Consider the following 18,888-nt stretch of genomic DNA (forward strand, 5'->3'; position numbering starts at 1 on the left):
TCGCTGCAGACTGAGTCCAGTTAGGGCTCCAGCTTCAGGTTGAAATGACTTTCCACCTGCAGAAAGAGGAGGCGCTCTCAGGCTAGTGTTAGCAAAGCTGGCGGCCCATGTCAATGAGACCTACCACCGGAGACGAGCTTCTCTTCAGTTGAACGAGAATTGTCTTCAACTTCAATTACGACCGTTGACAGCGGCTGCAGGAACTCACGGCGACAGCACGCGCGTTTGACGTCAACTCGAGAGTTTATTGGAGAAATTACCGTCAACTGAGAACGAACCGACCGCGAACACTGACAGTTGTGCGGGTGACGTCAGTAGAGAGCGCGAGTTTTTCGTTGGTGCTTCAGACTCAGCAGCCATCACACGTTGTTCGTGCAGTCCAGCACATCAGCTCATCTGAAACATGTCAGGACACCATGCCTAACTGACACTTGCCTTTTACACAGCTACACATTAGCAGGGGAGTTAAGAAAACAAAGGAGAGTGAGGATGTAGGGCAGGAAGTATCCCAAAAATAAAATAAAAACCACAGAAACAAGAGGCCACAAAAGAGGGTAAATAATCTTTATTTTCCAAAGCGGTTTACAGTATTGAATTTGCGGTTTCACATCTTAACCCCTAACTTGTATTAACGCAACTTAGAAAAACAGAGATTAATACATTTATTAACTGTACATATGAACATATTCAACAGTGGCCAGAGAAAGTCTAACAGGGCAGGTTTCTTCACATTGTAATACACAAACGTAGTGGCGCTTCACATTCTTATCAGTTCAGAAATGACTCAAATGGCTGTAATGCATTCAGGGAGAAGACCGATGTGTGTGCGATGCTTGTTACGTCAATTGTTTGAGTGGAAATTGCAGTAGATTTAATAAAATAAAATAAAAAAACTGCATCACTTTGCAGCAGTAAACGCAATCGGCAGACCAAAATTACTTATCTTAGGAATACAAAAACAAAAGTGAGATGACTAAGCACAACATTAGTTGTAAGACAGAAAAGGAAGTCTGGTATGGACTGTGAAAGCAAAAGCTCTTCAGGCACAATGGCAGTCCTACAAGTCCGTCCCTTCTCTAGTGAAGGTTTGTTGTGTGTACAGGAGTACACAGTCCACTTGGGTGAGCATCGTCACTATTACAGCAGTCTTTGGGTGTTGTGAGGTAACTAAAAAAAAAATCCTTTTTCACATTTCATTTTTTTGAATTTGCTCAGGAAGCTCAAATAAATTTGCTCAAGATTCATATTTTATTGCACCATCAGACGTCTTCATCATCCTTGAGTATTTAAATAAGTGTATAAAACAAAGAAGAAAAAACAACATATTCTGACTACAACTGTGCTACATTGGAAAAACCGATATTGTGCGTTATGTACAAGCAAGAGAGCAACCAAAAATTTGGTGTAGACTTGCTCAATGTCATCGTGAGATACTTAATAAAGGCCTCCTCAAGCCGCCTCGAGGATAATTTCAAAGGCAAATAAGAGTGGCTTCTGGCAGCCGTTGCTTTTATCCTCTGAGGATGACTTTCATTGCAACTTTCAACAAAGGGGAGACAAGAACAGACGGTTAGCAGAGCCTTAGTGTTTCTAGCCCACATTTTCCCAAACTAGTATGGCCGCAGTGAATCGGTTAAAGGTGGAATAGAACAAATTTGATGAAAACGTCTGAACGTTTTGGACACTTGTCAGGAACTTTAAGAAGTTCACTTGACACAGGTTCAATCTGAAATTTGGTCTTGGAACAGGGAACGTAAATTCTTTGCTTCATTCAAAGATGGAATGTTCAAAAACATCGAGATGCAACAACTGTCAGTATTAAGGCAGAGACAAACAAGACCAACACTCATAAAGTTAAGCGAGAACCAATCAGGACTGAGACGTCGTCACTCTTGCCTTTGTTTCTTTTTTTTTTTTTTTCTTCTTTTTGGCCTTCTGGGTCATAAACCCAAAATAAACCAGCCCTCATCCATCCACACAGCAACTATGTTGCTATTTTATAAGCAACGTCATGCATGGTGTGCTGGAGGAAAATAAGGGCAAAAACAAAAAAGTCATGAGACCAAACAAAAGCTCTCTGGTTTGCCTGGCAGGAATCAGGTGGCATTTTCCGTCTACCCATGTCACTTAAGCAAACAAGCATTCTGTGATGATGAAGTTGAACGATAATGGTTAGCTCTCAAGGGTGTTTATACAGTAAGTTGGAAAAGCTGCTCAGACGCGTAATATTTGAAATTGTAGAGTGTAACAGATCTTTGGACTTTGGGCACAAGACGCAAGTCCATGTGTGTCGGAAAAACAGTGGTCCGTTTTCAAGAAGACCTGTAGGCACTGATCGTGGCAGACTCACGGTCCAGCTCTTCCGTACGTAGCCCCACGGGGGCGCCCTGCTGTCGTCATGAGGAGCAGAGCAGCGTGGGGTGGAGGGTAGAGAGAGCAGGAGGAAGAGAAGGTGAGGAGGGTGGGTGGAGGCTTCTATTCGGGTAAGTTGAGCTCTTCCAGTTCTGGTTTCATCTTGAAATACTGGTTCAAGCGGAGCACCGCGTATCTGTGGAAACAGGGAGAGAGACGAGTCAGCACCGTTAAAAAATCACATGGCATGTTAACACGTGGAAATGTCGTGACTCTATGGTATAATACAAGATAAATGCTTTTCATCTGGTTCCTAAACATGTAATTGGATGAATTAAGTCCTGCCAGCGTGACGATACCCAGTCAGCTGCTGCGTCAGCTGATCTTTGTTGCACACAGAAATGGACAATTCTTACAACAATGCACCCCTAACCTATTCTACAACTGTGAACTCTGAACTCTGATTTCCTCCCAGCATCTCCTTTTTGACTTCTGACTGAACAATATTAGTGTTGCCCTAGATGCCAACTCAACACTACATGTGATGGGCTTTTTGCCTGCCCCTCTACCTATACAAGCTCAGAGACCTACTTTGATAGACATTCTGTTTTAGGTCATTTAGGACATCAATCCAAGGAGCCTATGAGGAGCAACACACACAGAGAGCTACAATAGGTGCAACATTATATGCATGTTATTCATTCATCCACAGCAGGTTGCCTGGAGATAATAGCTTCAGGACTAAAGGAATCTTAATGAGCCAGCTACCTGACCCTACTCAAATAGCTCGCTGTTGGATAAGCTACAACAAACCATTCAATGAGCTTACAGTCGGCCTCATCCTCGCGACTGTAGACAGATTAGAGTCATTTACCCCTGTATATTTTTGGCCAGCGGGAGGACATAGTCGAAGGGCAAGCACGGCAGAACATAAGGAACACAGAAACCCACAGTTTCCAGGAGCGCCGAAACAAAGCCGATAAAGACGCAGCACAAAAACAATGAATCAAAGGGGAAAGTGTGGAGGTTTACTGAATTGGTGACAATAATACTGTCATGCTGACCCTGTAATCGACCCACTTGTTACTGACAATATTACCGTCCGATACCGGTAGTAGTTGTACTCGAACTCGTAAAATGGCCACCGAAACCGAGAAATTTATACCGCTTTACAGCAGTGCACAATTTCAGATATGTGAGTTAATGACAATTTTGTTAAATTTGTGTTAGTACTGCAGTGAACGATTAGTTGATGTCATCGATAACGTCGACAACAAAAATTCTTCGACGTCAAAATCTGCGTTGATGCGTCGTGTTGCTGTTGGAGTAAACACACATCGAGAACTGGTTGTTATTCAGAAGTAGTGAGAAAATATCACATTCTCTGGAATCATTAAGATATGTTAATTTCTGTTCATTTCATTGGTTCCTGACTGAGGTCTGACTCCAATTGGCCACCGTCGCCCCAAGCTCTGCGTCACCGCCTCAGTCATGGAGGAGTTCGAGCGGCGACGGTTTGTAGTGTTCTAAAGTGTGGCTTTGTTTTGTTTCCGAAGATAATGCGTCTTACGGATGAGCAAACCCCTTCGACAAATATGCGCTACGAGAGTGATTTTTTTACAGTGATGTAGTGAAGTGTCCTCAGTGTCTCTCCTCCTAATAACCAGAACTGAACTAGAGAGCTGCACTGAACACATCATTTTAGATTATTATTCAAATAAGACCTTTTGATGTGGATGTTGATCAGATATTTTATATGGGATACATATATGTATAGTGATCATTTTAAACTCCTCTCAAGAACCTCAGTTTTTAAGAAATGGAGCTGTCAACTGTTTTATGCTTCATGCGTGATTTAGCAACAAACAGCAAGACAACTAGGAGTGATCTGAACAACAGCTCACTTGTCCACAGAGCTGTGTGTGCTCTGCAGTGGTGTAGAGTCGACCGTCACATCAGCTATAGTCTCTTTCTCTGTGCAAGACAACAGCACCCTGTTCCTGAAGCCGATTACAAGAGCACGTAGGTGCATCTTCTGAATAATGCCACTATTAAAAAGTGGCAGCATGAGTCACTAGCACCAGAAGCACGCTAAAATGTGATCTTGTGTAGTCTGTGAAAACATTTTTAAATATTCTAAACCACATTTGATGAAGTTTTTATTCATCAACATTGAATTATATATTTGCCAATAGTCATCACACACACAACATTGCGTCTTGTTTCCCTCATGATAGAGGTACGTAGGTGAGAATATTTTTCGTTGGCAAAGGCGAAAGTTTGGAACCATGGGCTCAGCTAGTTTGATGCTTGACATTTGATTTAAAGGCAGGAACATTTATTTCATTCATTTAGTATTGATCATGTCCAACTGGACTGTGAAACAACTTACCCCAAGAAGTCAAAGTCGATGGTGGAGAACTTGGCCTGAATCAGCGCCCAAAGAGCCCAGAAGAAATGAGAAGCCTGGACAAAGTAGATATAAAAAAAGAATGACTGAAGCCCTGTAAGTAAACGTCGTTTCTAATTACTCTACCAGTCTACTACAAAGCCTGCACCAGACCTGTGGCAACAACAAACGGGTGACACAGAAACACAATTGATTCACAAAACCATCCTCCACTCGCCCTGGTTTCTCTTCTTTACAGTAAACAAGCGGGTCTCAGAGGAGACGACCAGCCTTGCGGGAGCTCTTCAGGAGTGCCGCCCAGGTACATGCAGGCATCACACAAAAAACTCCTCCGGATGATCAAGCAGCTCTGGTTACCTGTCGCTCTGTTTAACCCACAATTGCCCTCCTATGCATGTTTGCTTCCAAAACAGCCAACAGGACTGCCGGAATAGCCACTCTAAACAACACCCGGGGCTGTTTTTATAGTTTCAGCAGAACATTGTGTTCCAGAGTTTCACAGCTATTTGGTGAATCACACAAATCACAACGACATCTACTTTCTTTTGAAGATTTGCAACAGACGTCAAGGACTGCCGTGATAGGCAGCAACACAATTGTGCTTTCTGAATTTTATACATTTGCACAATCTTGGTAAGACTGGTACATTAGAAAAATGATTTACATATGTGTGATGTCATTATGCCAATAATCATTCCAGGCTTCTACTTTTGTTTTAAAATATGACCAAGTACCCATTTTTGAACGTGAGCTGAAGTCAGGTCTATGAGTGACCAATAGGGGTCGCTTTTCTCCTTGTGAATTATTTACTCAAACTGAAGTTCTCCTCGCGTCATTAAACTGAGCCTTGCCGTCACACATCCTGGTGAATTATTGGATAACTCTCCGACAATTAAGCACTTATGAAGTAAGATTGTGTCGAAGCAGGCAGACAACCATTTCAAACCAGATCCCAAATATTTTAGTTCATCAGAGCAGCTTTAACTGGAAATGTTCATCACATTCAAGAAGGAGCATAACAACTCGACGGAAAAACATTTTTTTGGTAGTTATATTGAGCACTAACACCATTCACGTGCTTCAGGAGAAGTAGACCGAGATCACAAGATCAGAAAGAACACACAGTAAAAATTGACTCCATCTCCACTTGGCTCCTGAAGTGACAGCCACGAGATTAAGGTTTGTCTCTACAACATATTAATAATGTACACCCTGGTTGCCAAAGCCGGTCATAAGACTGGCTGGAACTGTGTTTATGAGAATACCTGTTTATACAGATTGTGTCTTACCAGAGCAAATCGGTTGACTTGGACATAGAGAACCTCCACCTCTTCCTCAGTCACCTCACTGCCCTGACCCTTGTACTCCTTGTAGGCTTCCAGGTACGACCGGAGCCACTGCAGCTGAAAGGCTCGTCCGGGATAGTGACTGTAATCCACTTCATTCAGGCCTGGAACAGGGAAGCATGTACCGTACGTTAACAAGAGCCCCCTTCACTTTCAACCATAAAAGAGATGTCACCTACCCGCAAACTCATTGAAATGGTTCCCAATGTCGTAGGCTTGGTAATTGTACCCAGCGTACTCGTAGTCAATGAACTTTACATTCCCTGAAAAGAGAAGCAGCATTGTTTAGACACAGACATGGGCAGTCCATCTTCAATAATGATCCCTTTGATAGCTCATTATTATTTCATACCTAAGTGTAGGTTCAATCTAAATGGGTTGGCTGGCTAATGCTAAGACCTGGGCCAACATGAGTTTGCATTTTGAGAGACATCCAGTGGAAATGATGAAAAGGCACATGCAAATGAAGATGAAACACAGTAGAGCTGCTCACTTGAAGTGGAAACTAAAGGTTTGGAATACTTAAATGTCATGTAACTTGCAAGGCAACAACAAACAGTCAGTAGGAATGGAGTTTAAAAATGAGCCAAATGACTCAACTGAAAGCACATGATTATTTGGAAAAGTGCAGGCGGCCTTCACAGTTTGTTTTGGATACATGCAGGGAAGGCCGGGTAGAAGAGCCAAGACAAAGTCAGTTCGAGTGGAAAAACAAGGGAAAAGGAAGGAGGTTAGAAACAAGCACACAGGACACTGGCACGGTCAGCAGATTCCACAGCAACACAGAACTGAGTCCAAACACTTTCATTTTTTTGGATTGCTTGATATTTAAGAACCAAAGAGTCAAGTGGAGTTTTCCCCACTGCCTTGGCAACATAATCCCTATGAAACGCTCACCAGTTTAACTGTGCACTGTCACTGTCGAAAATCAACATTTTTAAAGAATTTATTTCGTTTGTTAATAACTGTTTTAGGAGAAACAAAGGTGAATTCAAAAGAGATTGGTCATTGAACTTAGATATGGAAATGGCAATTCATATTAAGATTAAATGAAAACATAGAGGAAGAAACAACTGACATGCTCAATGACTAACGGTGCACTCATTGATACCTTTTTAGCAGTAGCCATAACATGAAACGTAAATTTGATTTTTATTTTTATTTCTGTTTAAATCCTTAATTTATTTTTGTAGAAGTTTTTGGTATTTTTTTTTCCTTTTTTTTATAAATTAGGGTTCATTTAACAAATGTTTATTCGCATTAATGTTGATTTTTAATTAAGATTCCTGATTAAATTATCATATTTGTGGTTCTGGGATATATTTACTGAAGCTCATTTCCATGCAAACAACTACACAAATAATTTCATCAATCATTTGCATCATACTAAAGAATATCACAATTCAAAGAGGTTTATAACGCTTGTGTTGTGTTGACATATAGCAAACAAAACCTTAGGTTTAACAGTGGAAGTCCCGGGTGTGGCAGTACAACCAATTCTCAGGTCTTTGCAAAAAAAAAAAAAATTGAGCCAGTGTATTGAACATTTGAAGACTTCATTGAAAATTCCAGGGTCTTGGAAATTTTGTATATATTTAGAGACAGAGAGAGAGAGAAAGAGGGTCAGTGAGCACAGAAAAAAAAAAGTATGAAGTCTCAAAATACAAACCCTTGTTTTAGCAGGCCCGGCGACAGCAGTTGGACTAGCACTACGTAACAGTGGCCTAAGAACTTTAAAGTACAAGATACATAAAAATGACTGCGACTCGTTGGGGCTTGAGATAGTTTTGCTTTTAACCTAACATTAGGAAATTTTGTTGTTGAGGTAGTGCTGGACTACAGAGAAAGACACTTTGAGGTAGGTTACCAGCCGGCGTGTGGGTCCTAGCGGGACACAACTGAACACCTCCAGGCAGTGGCTATAGCCCCCCTGTGCAGCAGATGAAAAGGTTGGGGCAAACATCTTTCACACATGCTCACTCTCTCACTGACACATTTGTGTGTAATCCATTCTAGCTGCGACGCAAAAAAACAAGATCAGGCAGGGCTGCCAAACCTCCTTCTTTTTCTTCCTCTGCAGCAGGCAACCTCACTTCCCCTCCTCACAACACTCCCCCTCCAATGCTCCGCTCTCATTGGTCCACAGCGAACCCGTTAAGACACCTCCGGGTCGCTCTGAGTCTTCCTGTCAGTTGCTGAGCTGTACTTTTTTTGTAGCTATCGGGAACAACTGAATGTGTGCACTTCTGCAAGTGTGCAAGTCAGGTGACTGCAGCGTGAGTGACACCAAATTTATGAAGGAATACGTTGGGATTTAGTTTCTTCAACAGCAACAGGATGTGGTGGCATCAGCCTGGCAGAACAGGAAGTGGCATTTTAACGGCTTTACGTTGTCAACCCTTCTCAGGTTTCTTCCACTCACTTACAGACAATGGCGAGGGATTTACAGCAAGTGTACTTTAACTGAGGAGGCCGGGGGCTTGGATTCCACAACAATGACAAATCTGAGAGCATTGTTACTTAACTCTACCTGACAGTCCCACACCGCTAGAAACAAGTTTGAAAACAGCTGTTACGTCATAACGGCTGCATGAACTACACAAGCCTTAAATCAATCACGACATACTGCCAAAATTTTGACTTGTGTTCCAAAAGAATCTTCTTTTATGTTAACGAAAACTGAAACTCTTTGAGCAGGAACATTCCCTCAAGCCAAGTAAAGCTACCAACTTCCCCGTTTTTGTGACCTGGCAGTTTAAGTTTTGTCTTCGAATGCGATGATAATAAAACTCTAATGCCAGCATCACACTTCATGATCTTCAACCAAACTCATCATATCTCTGATATCATCATATATATATATATATATATATATATATATATTTTTTTTTTTTATTTATTTTTTTTTTTTTTTATTTTTTTTACCTAAAGCTGCTTTATTCACTTATTTCTAAGCCTAAACTTCACAGCACATGTATCATCTATACCTAACCTTCACATAATAGAGACAAGACTTGGCTGGTTTATTCAGACCACGCTGACGCTCACCATGCAAACAGGAACAATTCAGCTTGACACATTAGAGAAGATGACCAACTACAGTCAGTGTAGGCTAAAGAGGATTCTCGAACGCTATTCCACTCAGAAGGGATTCATGCAAGATGCCTCAGCTGTGGCCTTTCATTAAGAGCAGAAAAAAGCCATTGACAAACAGGCAACACTCCTTTGGCGATACATGTCATGTATCACACAAATGGATTATGAAGTGACTATGAGGTATGATCTGCGTCCTAATAGAGATTCGGCTGCCTATTGAAGCTCAACTCAAGGGTTAATTGTGTCTCAGGATGGATATGTTGCTGACTTCAGAAGGGCGTGTCTGAGGAGCATTGGAGGATGACAAGAGGTGTGACATGAACTCATCCCGATTAGCCTGAGTAGAGGGCCGACTACACTGGGGGCCCTCAGAGCCGACTGTGCGTGAGGTTTGTGTCTCCATTGCCTCCCCAGGGCAGGGCGGCGCCGGGCAGCCATAGCCGCGGCTCTCAGTCCTAAGGGAGAGAGGCTAAACACAAGGAGCTGTGAGAGAAGGGGCTCTCCCCTCGCCTCTGGCAGACGAGGGGCCTAGCGGCTCTATAAAAAAAAATTTTTTTTTTTAAACCAAACCCCCCACTTCCCACATTCATATAGAAAAAAAAAAACCTTGACTTTCAAACCTCCTTTCTCTCGTTCACAACACCAGCATTCCTCTTGGTACAGTTTATGTGTTGACCTTAAACTTGGAAACATTTGCCTCCTTGATATTCTACCATTTAAAGACAATGGCAGCGAGAAACAACATCTGTAGTTTATATATGGGTAAGAGGTATAGTAGTGCTCAACTACGTAAAAACAGATTTATAAGGACAGATCTGACCAAAGGAAACATGTCATGGCAGTCAATTTAGATAAACAGTCCATCCAGAATTCCAAGATGAAATAATACCCATTTTAGAGTCACTGGTACAACCACCATAATTGGGGGGGTCGTACTTGTGCACAACCATCCAGGTGTATTAAGGACAGGCAAAAAGACGGTCTTGAAGAGCATAGTTTAATTTTGGTAGCTTAATCATGATTACTCTCTAAATGTGTTTTGAAAGCAGTAACTACCCTCTACAAATTCATTTCTGAAGTAAGAACACCCTTAGTTAGTGGATACACTTCAGACCAGGAGTGTCTGCCACCATGTGTATATTTGGTTTAATTGGTCCAAAACCTTGGCTTAACTGACCACAAAAGAGAGAGCGTTTCAACAGATAATAAACCTGAATTCCTGGATGGAGTTTGTTATTTCTGTGACAACACATAAAGACCCATCCCAGAAATAAATAATCACATACGGATCATTTATCATTTCATATGGATCTGATCCTTTTAAATCTTCATCTACAGCCTAACGCAAACACTAGCAGTGAGTGAAGCATGAGGTCAAAGCGCATTGAACGCGATCCTACCTGAGCATAGGCACCAATGCAGCTCACACTACAAACACACAAGCAAGGTCTAGGACTGCACTTGTGCAGCTATACTCACCGGTCTCTTGGTTGTAGATGATGTTTTTGCACAGCAGGTCGTTGTGGCAGAGAACCACCGGGGAGTTCAGCACTGACAAAGTCTTCTGTAGCCACAGCAGCTCTTTGCGGAGACACTGTGGGCTCGGCACCTCCTTGTTCAACCTGGAAACAGGAACTCAGAGGATGACTATCTATAGACATGACATATTTCTATAAACGGCATTTCAAAGTCATTTGAAGCACCAAATATAACCATTTCAACTTTTTTAGAGCACATTGTCTTCATATGAAGAAAAGTAAAAGTATACAAGTGACAAGTTTAAGAAACTACACGAAGCATACCGACATACCACATACCAAACATGACTAAGTCACTACTATGGCACAACACTTGCTGGCTCTGCAAAGCTGGAGAGATAGCAATCTAAATCTCCACCAGCTTTCTCAGATGACGTTAGACTTTGTTGAGGTCTTACTCAGAATTTACCCAAGATTCAACTTGATCCTCAATGTTTTTCTTTCCAGAAGAAGACTCAATCATCCAACCATTTATCAATGGCATAAACGTTATCTTACAGAAAGTGATTTGATACTTCATTACGACTTGACTGCATGGAGATCATTTGGATTTTCAGGCATTGTGAACAACACCAAACCGAACGATTTGCTTTCACAGCAGCTCTCTGATGCCATTTGCAAAACAAATTTTTGACAAATTCGTTGTTAACCTATCCATGTCTGTTGGAGTCCCATCATGTCTTCCTTCATTGTTCACCTTTTCTTAATTATATCATACTATAGTACAATTAAAATTGAGGTATATAATTGGGTTTCTTCTAAAAATAAATAATCTCTCTGTACACTTCAGTGTTGTTGACAATAAAACTATGACACTATTTGCATTTTGACTTTGGCCACAAAGTAAATAATTCAATAATAGACTACATAATTTTACAACCAAATGAGTCAAAAAGAAGGTTACAGGAAAAGAAACCAACACCACAACACAATCTAGTCTGTCATATTACTAGTTAAAAAGTGAACACGTTGATCAAACATCTCAGAACCGGGTGGTTAAGAAACTGCAGTGAACATTCACTGGCTCCAGATTTGGCGTGGAAACGGAAATCTTGATGTTTACAGCCACTTCTTTTTAAAGGGTCGGACTTGAAAAGGGCAACAGCCTGAGGAGGATGTGGGCATTAGAGGCACTGCGTGGCTGTTTCTCCAACACACACAGTATGTAGGCCACCAGGATGGAAAACAGAGCTAAAAGGTCAATGCTGACTTAAGACAACTTTTTATGAATATGTTCGGCTTTAAAAGTTGAGGAGAAAATATCAAAAAGTGAAAGATGATGGGAGTAATTCATTGGCTTATTTCTGCTTGTAGTTTGGCTACAACTTGTGTCCACTTCCAAGTCATTCCTAAATAATGCAGGATTTCGGAATACTTCCCAGATTTGTTGGCCCAGGATGAAAACATATCCACAGAATGGAAACCAGACGTGATTCTGTCTTCATTCTGCTTGGTTGAGCAATCTTTCTGGATAGACATTAAAGTTTCAAACATTGGCTTTTTTTTTTATATGGTTTACAGGAAAAGGTGTTTTTCATTATTTTTTTATTGTTTTCAGACTCTAGCAATGCTGCTGCGCTGAGAAAGTTGTTTTTTTTTGGCTTTTACATTCAAACTTCACAAACTAATGAGCCAGTTTGTCTTTTCATGAAGAGGATCACCAAGAAGAAATCTGGCTGTAAAGGTAATTCACTCCCTTGCAACGTCATTGTTTCTATATTGCACCTTTGTTTATGGAAACTAAAAGTGAATAAAATTAATTGACAATGCACAGTTAACAAAAATCACAGTCCATTTTAAAATTCACTTTTACTCTTTGGCTTTTATACAAGTACACCGCTTATCTTATTAGTAATTTTACCTGCACTGGTTTTTAGTCTTAACGGTTCTGCTGCTTTTCATGCATTTTTTTTTTTTTCACTTCTGATAATAAAATGACAAACATAGTATATATGAGATCCTTTCAAAAGACCATTTATATTGGTCACTGGTGAGATTAGCAAAGGTATCCCATCACCTTTGCTTGTAGAAACCTGTTATGATTTGTGAGTCACTGATAGCACCACGTGAAGATTAGTACGTAAATAACCATGTGAGTGAGTGACGCACACTAACGTCACTCCAGATTTATCGATGTTCACAAACAACTGTGATGTCTCTGGAGAAAAATAAACTAATAATTGACTCGAACATTGCAGATAATTACGCAACTTTTGTAAAAGGTGACTTTGTAGTCACCGTTTGCTTTACATTAGCGGTGTAAGCAAACAACGTTGTTACACACGAGGCACCGACTTTAGTAGATGTTTAAACAATAATCTAAAGTTCAAATATTCCACCCGTGTCATCACACTACCTTCAAGTTCCGTCAGACAACAAATTATGAAACAATGAATCATGTGAAAGGAGCCGAGTCGGGGCGCATGCAACGCTTGCACGATATGCAGGTCTCTTTTAATTCGCATGACGACGGATCAATGGTTTGAGTCAAATTTGTTTCAAGGGAGATCAGCAAAGAGCAGGGAAGACGCTGGTCTCCACTTGAGGTTTCCTGGAATTGGAACACCTGTCATGTGCTTACAAAATGATAATGTTTCTTTTTTTCTTTCATTCTGATAGCATTTAAGCATGAAGGACTCAAGTTTCAAGGACAAACTTTTGGGGTCTGGGTCTTCTTACCGTGCGTCCTGCTCTGGGTCTTTCAGATGTTTGGGGATTAGGGAGAAGTACTTGCCCATCTTCAGCCAAAGGTCAGACTGGGGCACCCAGCCGTTGTGGGCATGGATGGCATGATACTTGGCCAGTTGACGAGCAATAAGACTACAGTGGGAAAGAAACAATATTGACATTTCAAGACTTTGTCTTTGACTTCTGGAAAAAAGACATTTATGACAAAAAGAAAAACAACACTCTTGACTCATCAGTCAACCTTGGTTACCTAGGCTTGAAGAGTTAGCATGAGCTAGATTCAATACCGTGACCTTCTCATGTTTTTATAGGAACTTTTTCATGATTTTCATTTTAGAGGCCAAAGACAGAACAAAAGAAAGCTCTTGTAACTGTTGATTTTTGATGGTTTGTATCACAATACAGCCAAAGAAAGACAACGATAGTTATGTTGACAATGGAGGGTCACATACAAATGATGATGAAAACACATACATTAGTACAATAATGTACTTAGTCTCAGAGCCTCTCAGACCCAAGTCGTCAAGGTGGTGAACAAATATGTACTCCAGTGACCGTGAACAGTAAAAAGTCAAATGTGTAAATATGAGCAAAAAACGGTGTTCAAAGTAGAAAGTTTATGATGGATAATGTTGATATGAAGACAGTAAAATTATAAGTATTGTAAGTCTACTTGTAGGAAAGTAAGAACAGATGTGTAGAAGGTGCTTGATCGGCGGTGCAGTTGTGAGGAAGAAGAAACAGGATGCGTCTGTCAAGCATTGAAACTGGTTTTCTTGTCACATGACGTTCACTGTGTAAATTCAAACTTCCCTGAAAGAGGCATTGTACCTGAAAGCTGGTTGGCTGCGAATGTCCTCAGGCTCCAGGGCAGTCCCCTGCAGAAACTCATAGCACAGCCCGTTGTTGAAGGTGCAGTAGAGTTGAGGAGCGCAGCGGTGGGCTTGTAGAACTCTGAAGCTTTTGACTTCGTTGTCACGGTCCACCAGCAGCTCCGTTTTGTTGCCATAAATGCGGACAAGAACCACATCCTGCATGTTTGCACCAACATAGCAGCCCAGCAACTTGTTGGTGATTCCGTCTGTGAAAAACTGTGGCAAGAGAAGGAACAGAAAATTTAAGAAGGACAAATGAGAAACCATTCTCTGTTGTTATGGGTTAATGTGCCATGAGCAGAGCAACTTTCTCTCACATTTATGGGATGTTTTAACAATAATAACAGTTGACATGGTAACATGGTAGGATGCTAAAAATAGTCTAGGGACTCCCCGGGCCTGAAGCGGACATGTGGTTTTCATATCTATTTCAGGATTCTTTGTGATGAAAAAAGATTATCACATTTTAAGAGTGCATAGTAGTCGCATCCATCCTGACAAATCTCTCTGTGTTCCTACTGACTTGGCGCAAAGAGAACAGGGCAGGCAGAAACAAGCCACGCAAGCTGGTTTCCTGGATACCGTCTTTCTTACAGGAAGGCAGATGTGCTTGCTCGTGTGCTGACTTTAGCGAGCACAGTGAAGTCAAAAACGTCCATATCACCACGTATTTGGTCTTGAGCAGATTGTGCGGCTTCTAATTGCACTGAATGTCGAGGTGATGTGTGCCGTATGCGCCAAGTGTTCTAAGCAACTTGTGGGTTGTCGATCAGAATGCAAAGGTTGCAGGAAAGACATCTCGCTTAAATTGTCGATTTGCACAAGTTTGGGAAGGTAAATAATTATTATAACTATAATTATTCTAACTTTTATAATCCAAGTTTAATCTGGTATTATTCAGATTACTCCTGGTTGACTGGACTTCTTAGGATTTGTGACGTCTTTGTCTTTGTGAATCTACATGATATATCTGCACGCCAATAAAATCAGGCAACTTGAGTCCCTAAATTTTTCTTTTAATTTTTCCCTTTGACATACGCATTGGTCCTTTGCCTATCTCGTGTATCAGAATGTTGGTCAAATTTCTCTCAACATCTGAGTGGCAGCTGATTAACATCTGGCACATCGTAATTCAGCCCACATAACTATAGGTGCAGTCTCCCAGAAAGAAGAGCGGGTTTGTAAATACCACGAATATTTGCTGCTGGGTTGAGTTGTTGATTGATTCTGACTTAACCTTGAGCTGTCCCTCAAACAGTCAAGGTAGTTTGAATGTAGTTTCTTTAGATTTCCACAATTCATCTACAGTATTCGAAGAAATTGCACTAGAAGGAGATATACAATTTGATTAAAATGTCTTACTTTTTAGAGGCCCTAAAGCTCACAGCTGTTCTGTAGAGATAGACACACAACCTCAGTATGGCTGTGGCCAAATACCAGTCGGAATTGTTCCATCTATTGACCACCGGCTGGGAATGGCAGGATTTTGAGGAATTCTATTTCGCATTTGGAGGTATTTGCTGAACTCTTCACTCTGCTCTCAGTGATGAATAAGTGGGTGGGAAAACATGTGACCCCCTTTCGTGTTGACTTGGACGGGCCACACCCCCACAACAAGTTCTCTGAGTGGAAGGAGTATAACACACCCCAGTTTTCCTCAAAAAAAAAAAAAAAGAAAAGAAGTCCGTTAGAAGGCAGAACACCATGACACGGGGACTTCCTTGGCAGACATTATTTCAGAACAGAAACACGTGTTCGAGAATTACACAATTACTCCGGTAAAGAAACACACATATAACATGCATTTCAGTAATACTACACATCGTCAATAAATAACAAGCCGTTACACAGTAAACAACCAAGAAATGAAGAGGTCCAAGTCCAGACCCCAGTGTTTGGTGGATGCATGTGACTTATGACGCAATGCATCTATAGTCACAAACACAGTGTAGTCCTTTATAATTATAATATACACAATGTTACAGGGAGAAGAACAAACAATGCAAACAACAATCTATAGTTGTAGTTATGAAGAAGTTTGATAGTGGCAAAACTATACAATAACTATGCAATAAAAGAATAATTTAGGAAAACTCTCTGGATAAATAGTTGCAAGCACAATATTAATAGTTGAATGAACAATATATTACAATGCAGGGAGTGTGTGGTCCAAGTGACGAGGCCACCAGTGACAGATTAGCGCCGATGGTGGAAAATTACCGTAGTGACGCCGATGGAAGCACCAGAAAACTACCATCCATCCATCAGGTGGATGCAACGTTGAGCGATATTGATTTGTAAACTTGGTAATAGACGCCGTAAATCAATTCGATGGATGTAAAAACTGAAGTCGGAATGTGTCATGACATACAACACCCCCCAAAAAGCCCTTCAATGAATGAACGCGCACTGGCGATTTAAGCTAGCGGTTCCCGCGTTATGTCACGGCCGCTGTATGGTAACAGCTAAAACAGCATGGAATACCTTCATCTTGACATCTGAGGCGTTCCATTTGGGTCTGAGCTGACTGATCAGTTTCAGTGCACCGGGTCTGAAGTCGTTCTCGTCCACTGACACGTCTATTTTGGGCACGGCGGGAGCCTCGTCGGGGACGTGGATGTAGTTAGCCATAGCTTCAAATGTAGTCCTTTTCCAGTCAGCTTCACACTGTTGACAGGTGACAGTTCTTTCCAGCGGCGACGTAAGCAAAGTGTGGGTAAATGCGACCGGTTGCAGGACTATAATCTCGGAGGAGAGAGGCAACGCCTCTCGAATAAACCCACCCACTGGACAAAAATCCCCGAGGGCAGCGCAACGAGAACAGAGTGTGAGTTTAGTTTATACATCAGTGCACACCGACGGGTGGAGTTTAGTTAGTGATGCTATTTCACTACGTGACCGTAAATGTTATAAAAGTAAAACTTTGATCCGGCGATGCTACTTTGGTTTATGAATATGATGGACACGAGCAGACGTGAACAACAACTCCCTGTTGGTGGATTTAACGGAACAAATTTGATCGGCAGCGCCATACGGGCCGTCGAGATATATACATACAAACGCCCAGTTGCAGCCCCATACGCGCTTTGCTGCTGACGTCACATCCGTAATCTTCTTGAATGAAATGAGCTCTGCGACGTTTTGAAGCGTCACTGTAACCAAGACACGGCTTGTCCGAAAGAGAGAAGGTTAATCCAGTGTAATGCGGGTCAATCAGCCCTGCTTGGCTCACACAGACGCTGTAGTGGGGAAGATGTAGAGTATAGACGACTATATGCTTGAGACACATGACTAAAACGGACATAAGCAAAGGCGTTTCCAGCCATTTAAAGGTCACATGACTCCTTTACACGCATAGGGGAAAATACCATTAATATTATCATTTTTAAAAGTCAGGTTATAGTCATAGAATAACTGAGGGCTTCATAAACATGGCAGCCTGTATTCTTTACAGCAAAAAAAAAAAAGCTTATTTCATTTTTTTCCCTCATTTTTTTTGGTTGTTTAGGATATCTTAAATTAAGTTGGAAATCTACAGTAATCTGAACTATATGTTGCATTCCCTCTCTCCGGACGCCTTTTCAAGGCCATCTGAGGGAATATCACGGTGTGACCATGTTTTTCTAAAACTTCTAAAACTCAACACAAATGTAATTAATCCACAGCCAATAATAATGCAGTCACAATATGACATCAGGCTTCAGGCATCCACATAACAGTCATATGATCTAAACTGCCGTGCATGTCTTTGTGATAAAGGCTTTGTGTACACAACCAACAACATTTTTCTCATATATTGAACACACGTGAGACAGAACGGGGAATGTTGGGTCAGGTGAGGTCAAACCTGTTCGAAAAACAGGTTCATCTCCTTTGCAGATAGCTGATCCTCCCCTCCAGTGTTTTGTGTTTGTTTACTGCAACCTCCCCCCAAAACTTAAGCCAATCTCACATTTGTGCTGCTTTAGTTCATTTCTCTACACTCTTTCGGTCCCTGCCTTAACACTGCACTTGTGGGAGAGAAGAGACTTGGCATCCTTGCTGCTCTACGTGTTACGGTTTGATAAACAATTTCTCCTCCCGGGTATAACACTTCTGTTTCCCAAGTGTTTATTGGCTGGGTGTTGTCCTCGATGAAATGTCTAAGTCCTGGCTTCAAACCAGTCCTGTATCGGAGTCTACATTGTTTTCCTGAGGCACAGGTTTACGCCCAAGTGGTGGATCCTATTAAACAGAGTTGTAATATGATACATGTTTTTGTAAACCAACTATGACAAACCATTGTAGAAAAAATATTAACATTAGTATCTTGACAGCAATTTATGGTGGTAAAAGGGCCTGAAAGAATCTTGAAATTCTTGGAACGTCTAAGACAGATGACTTTGACTGATGAAGAGGCAAAGCAGTCTCAGAAATATGCCTGAACTGAATCTGGGTAATGAAGACCCAGATTCTTGGTGGAGCACTTTAAGTGCAGAAACAAGCCTCGGGCTTCACAGAGAAAGGAACCTCAGATTTGGCATTCACCCAAAATGGCCCCATGATGGAAACAGCGATTGCAACATAGCTGCTCAGAATTTAAC

General features: G+C 41.4%; 1 protein-coding gene across 1 annotated transcript; it reads right to left on the reverse strand.

The window, feature by feature from the left end:
• Positions 1-532: 532 nt before the first annotated feature.
• Positions 533-17,104, reverse strand: etnk1 (ethanolamine kinase 1). The gene is made up of 8 exons (XM_053861621.1): positions 16,790-17,104; positions 14,262-14,521; positions 13,422-13,562; positions 10,684-10,826; positions 6,288-6,371; positions 6,052-6,212; positions 4,745-4,818; positions 533-2,548 (listed from the first exon to the last, which is right to left on the reverse strand). Exons 1-8 carry the CDS (start codon positions 16,934-16,936, stop codon positions 2,476-2,478), a joined length of 1,083 nt encoding a protein of 360 aa, XP_053717596.1. The 5' UTR covers positions 16,937-17,104; the 3' UTR covers positions 533-2,475.
• Between the last annotated feature and the right edge of the window lie 1,784 nt (positions 17,105-18,888).

The sequence above is a fragment of the Synchiropus splendidus genome, chromosome 4 (assembly GCF_027744825.2).
Source record: "Synchiropus splendidus isolate RoL2022-P1 chromosome 4, RoL_Sspl_1.0, whole genome shotgun sequence".
In the NCBI taxonomy this organism is placed as follows: Eukaryota; Metazoa; Chordata; class Actinopteri; order Syngnathiformes; family Callionymidae; genus Synchiropus; species Synchiropus splendidus.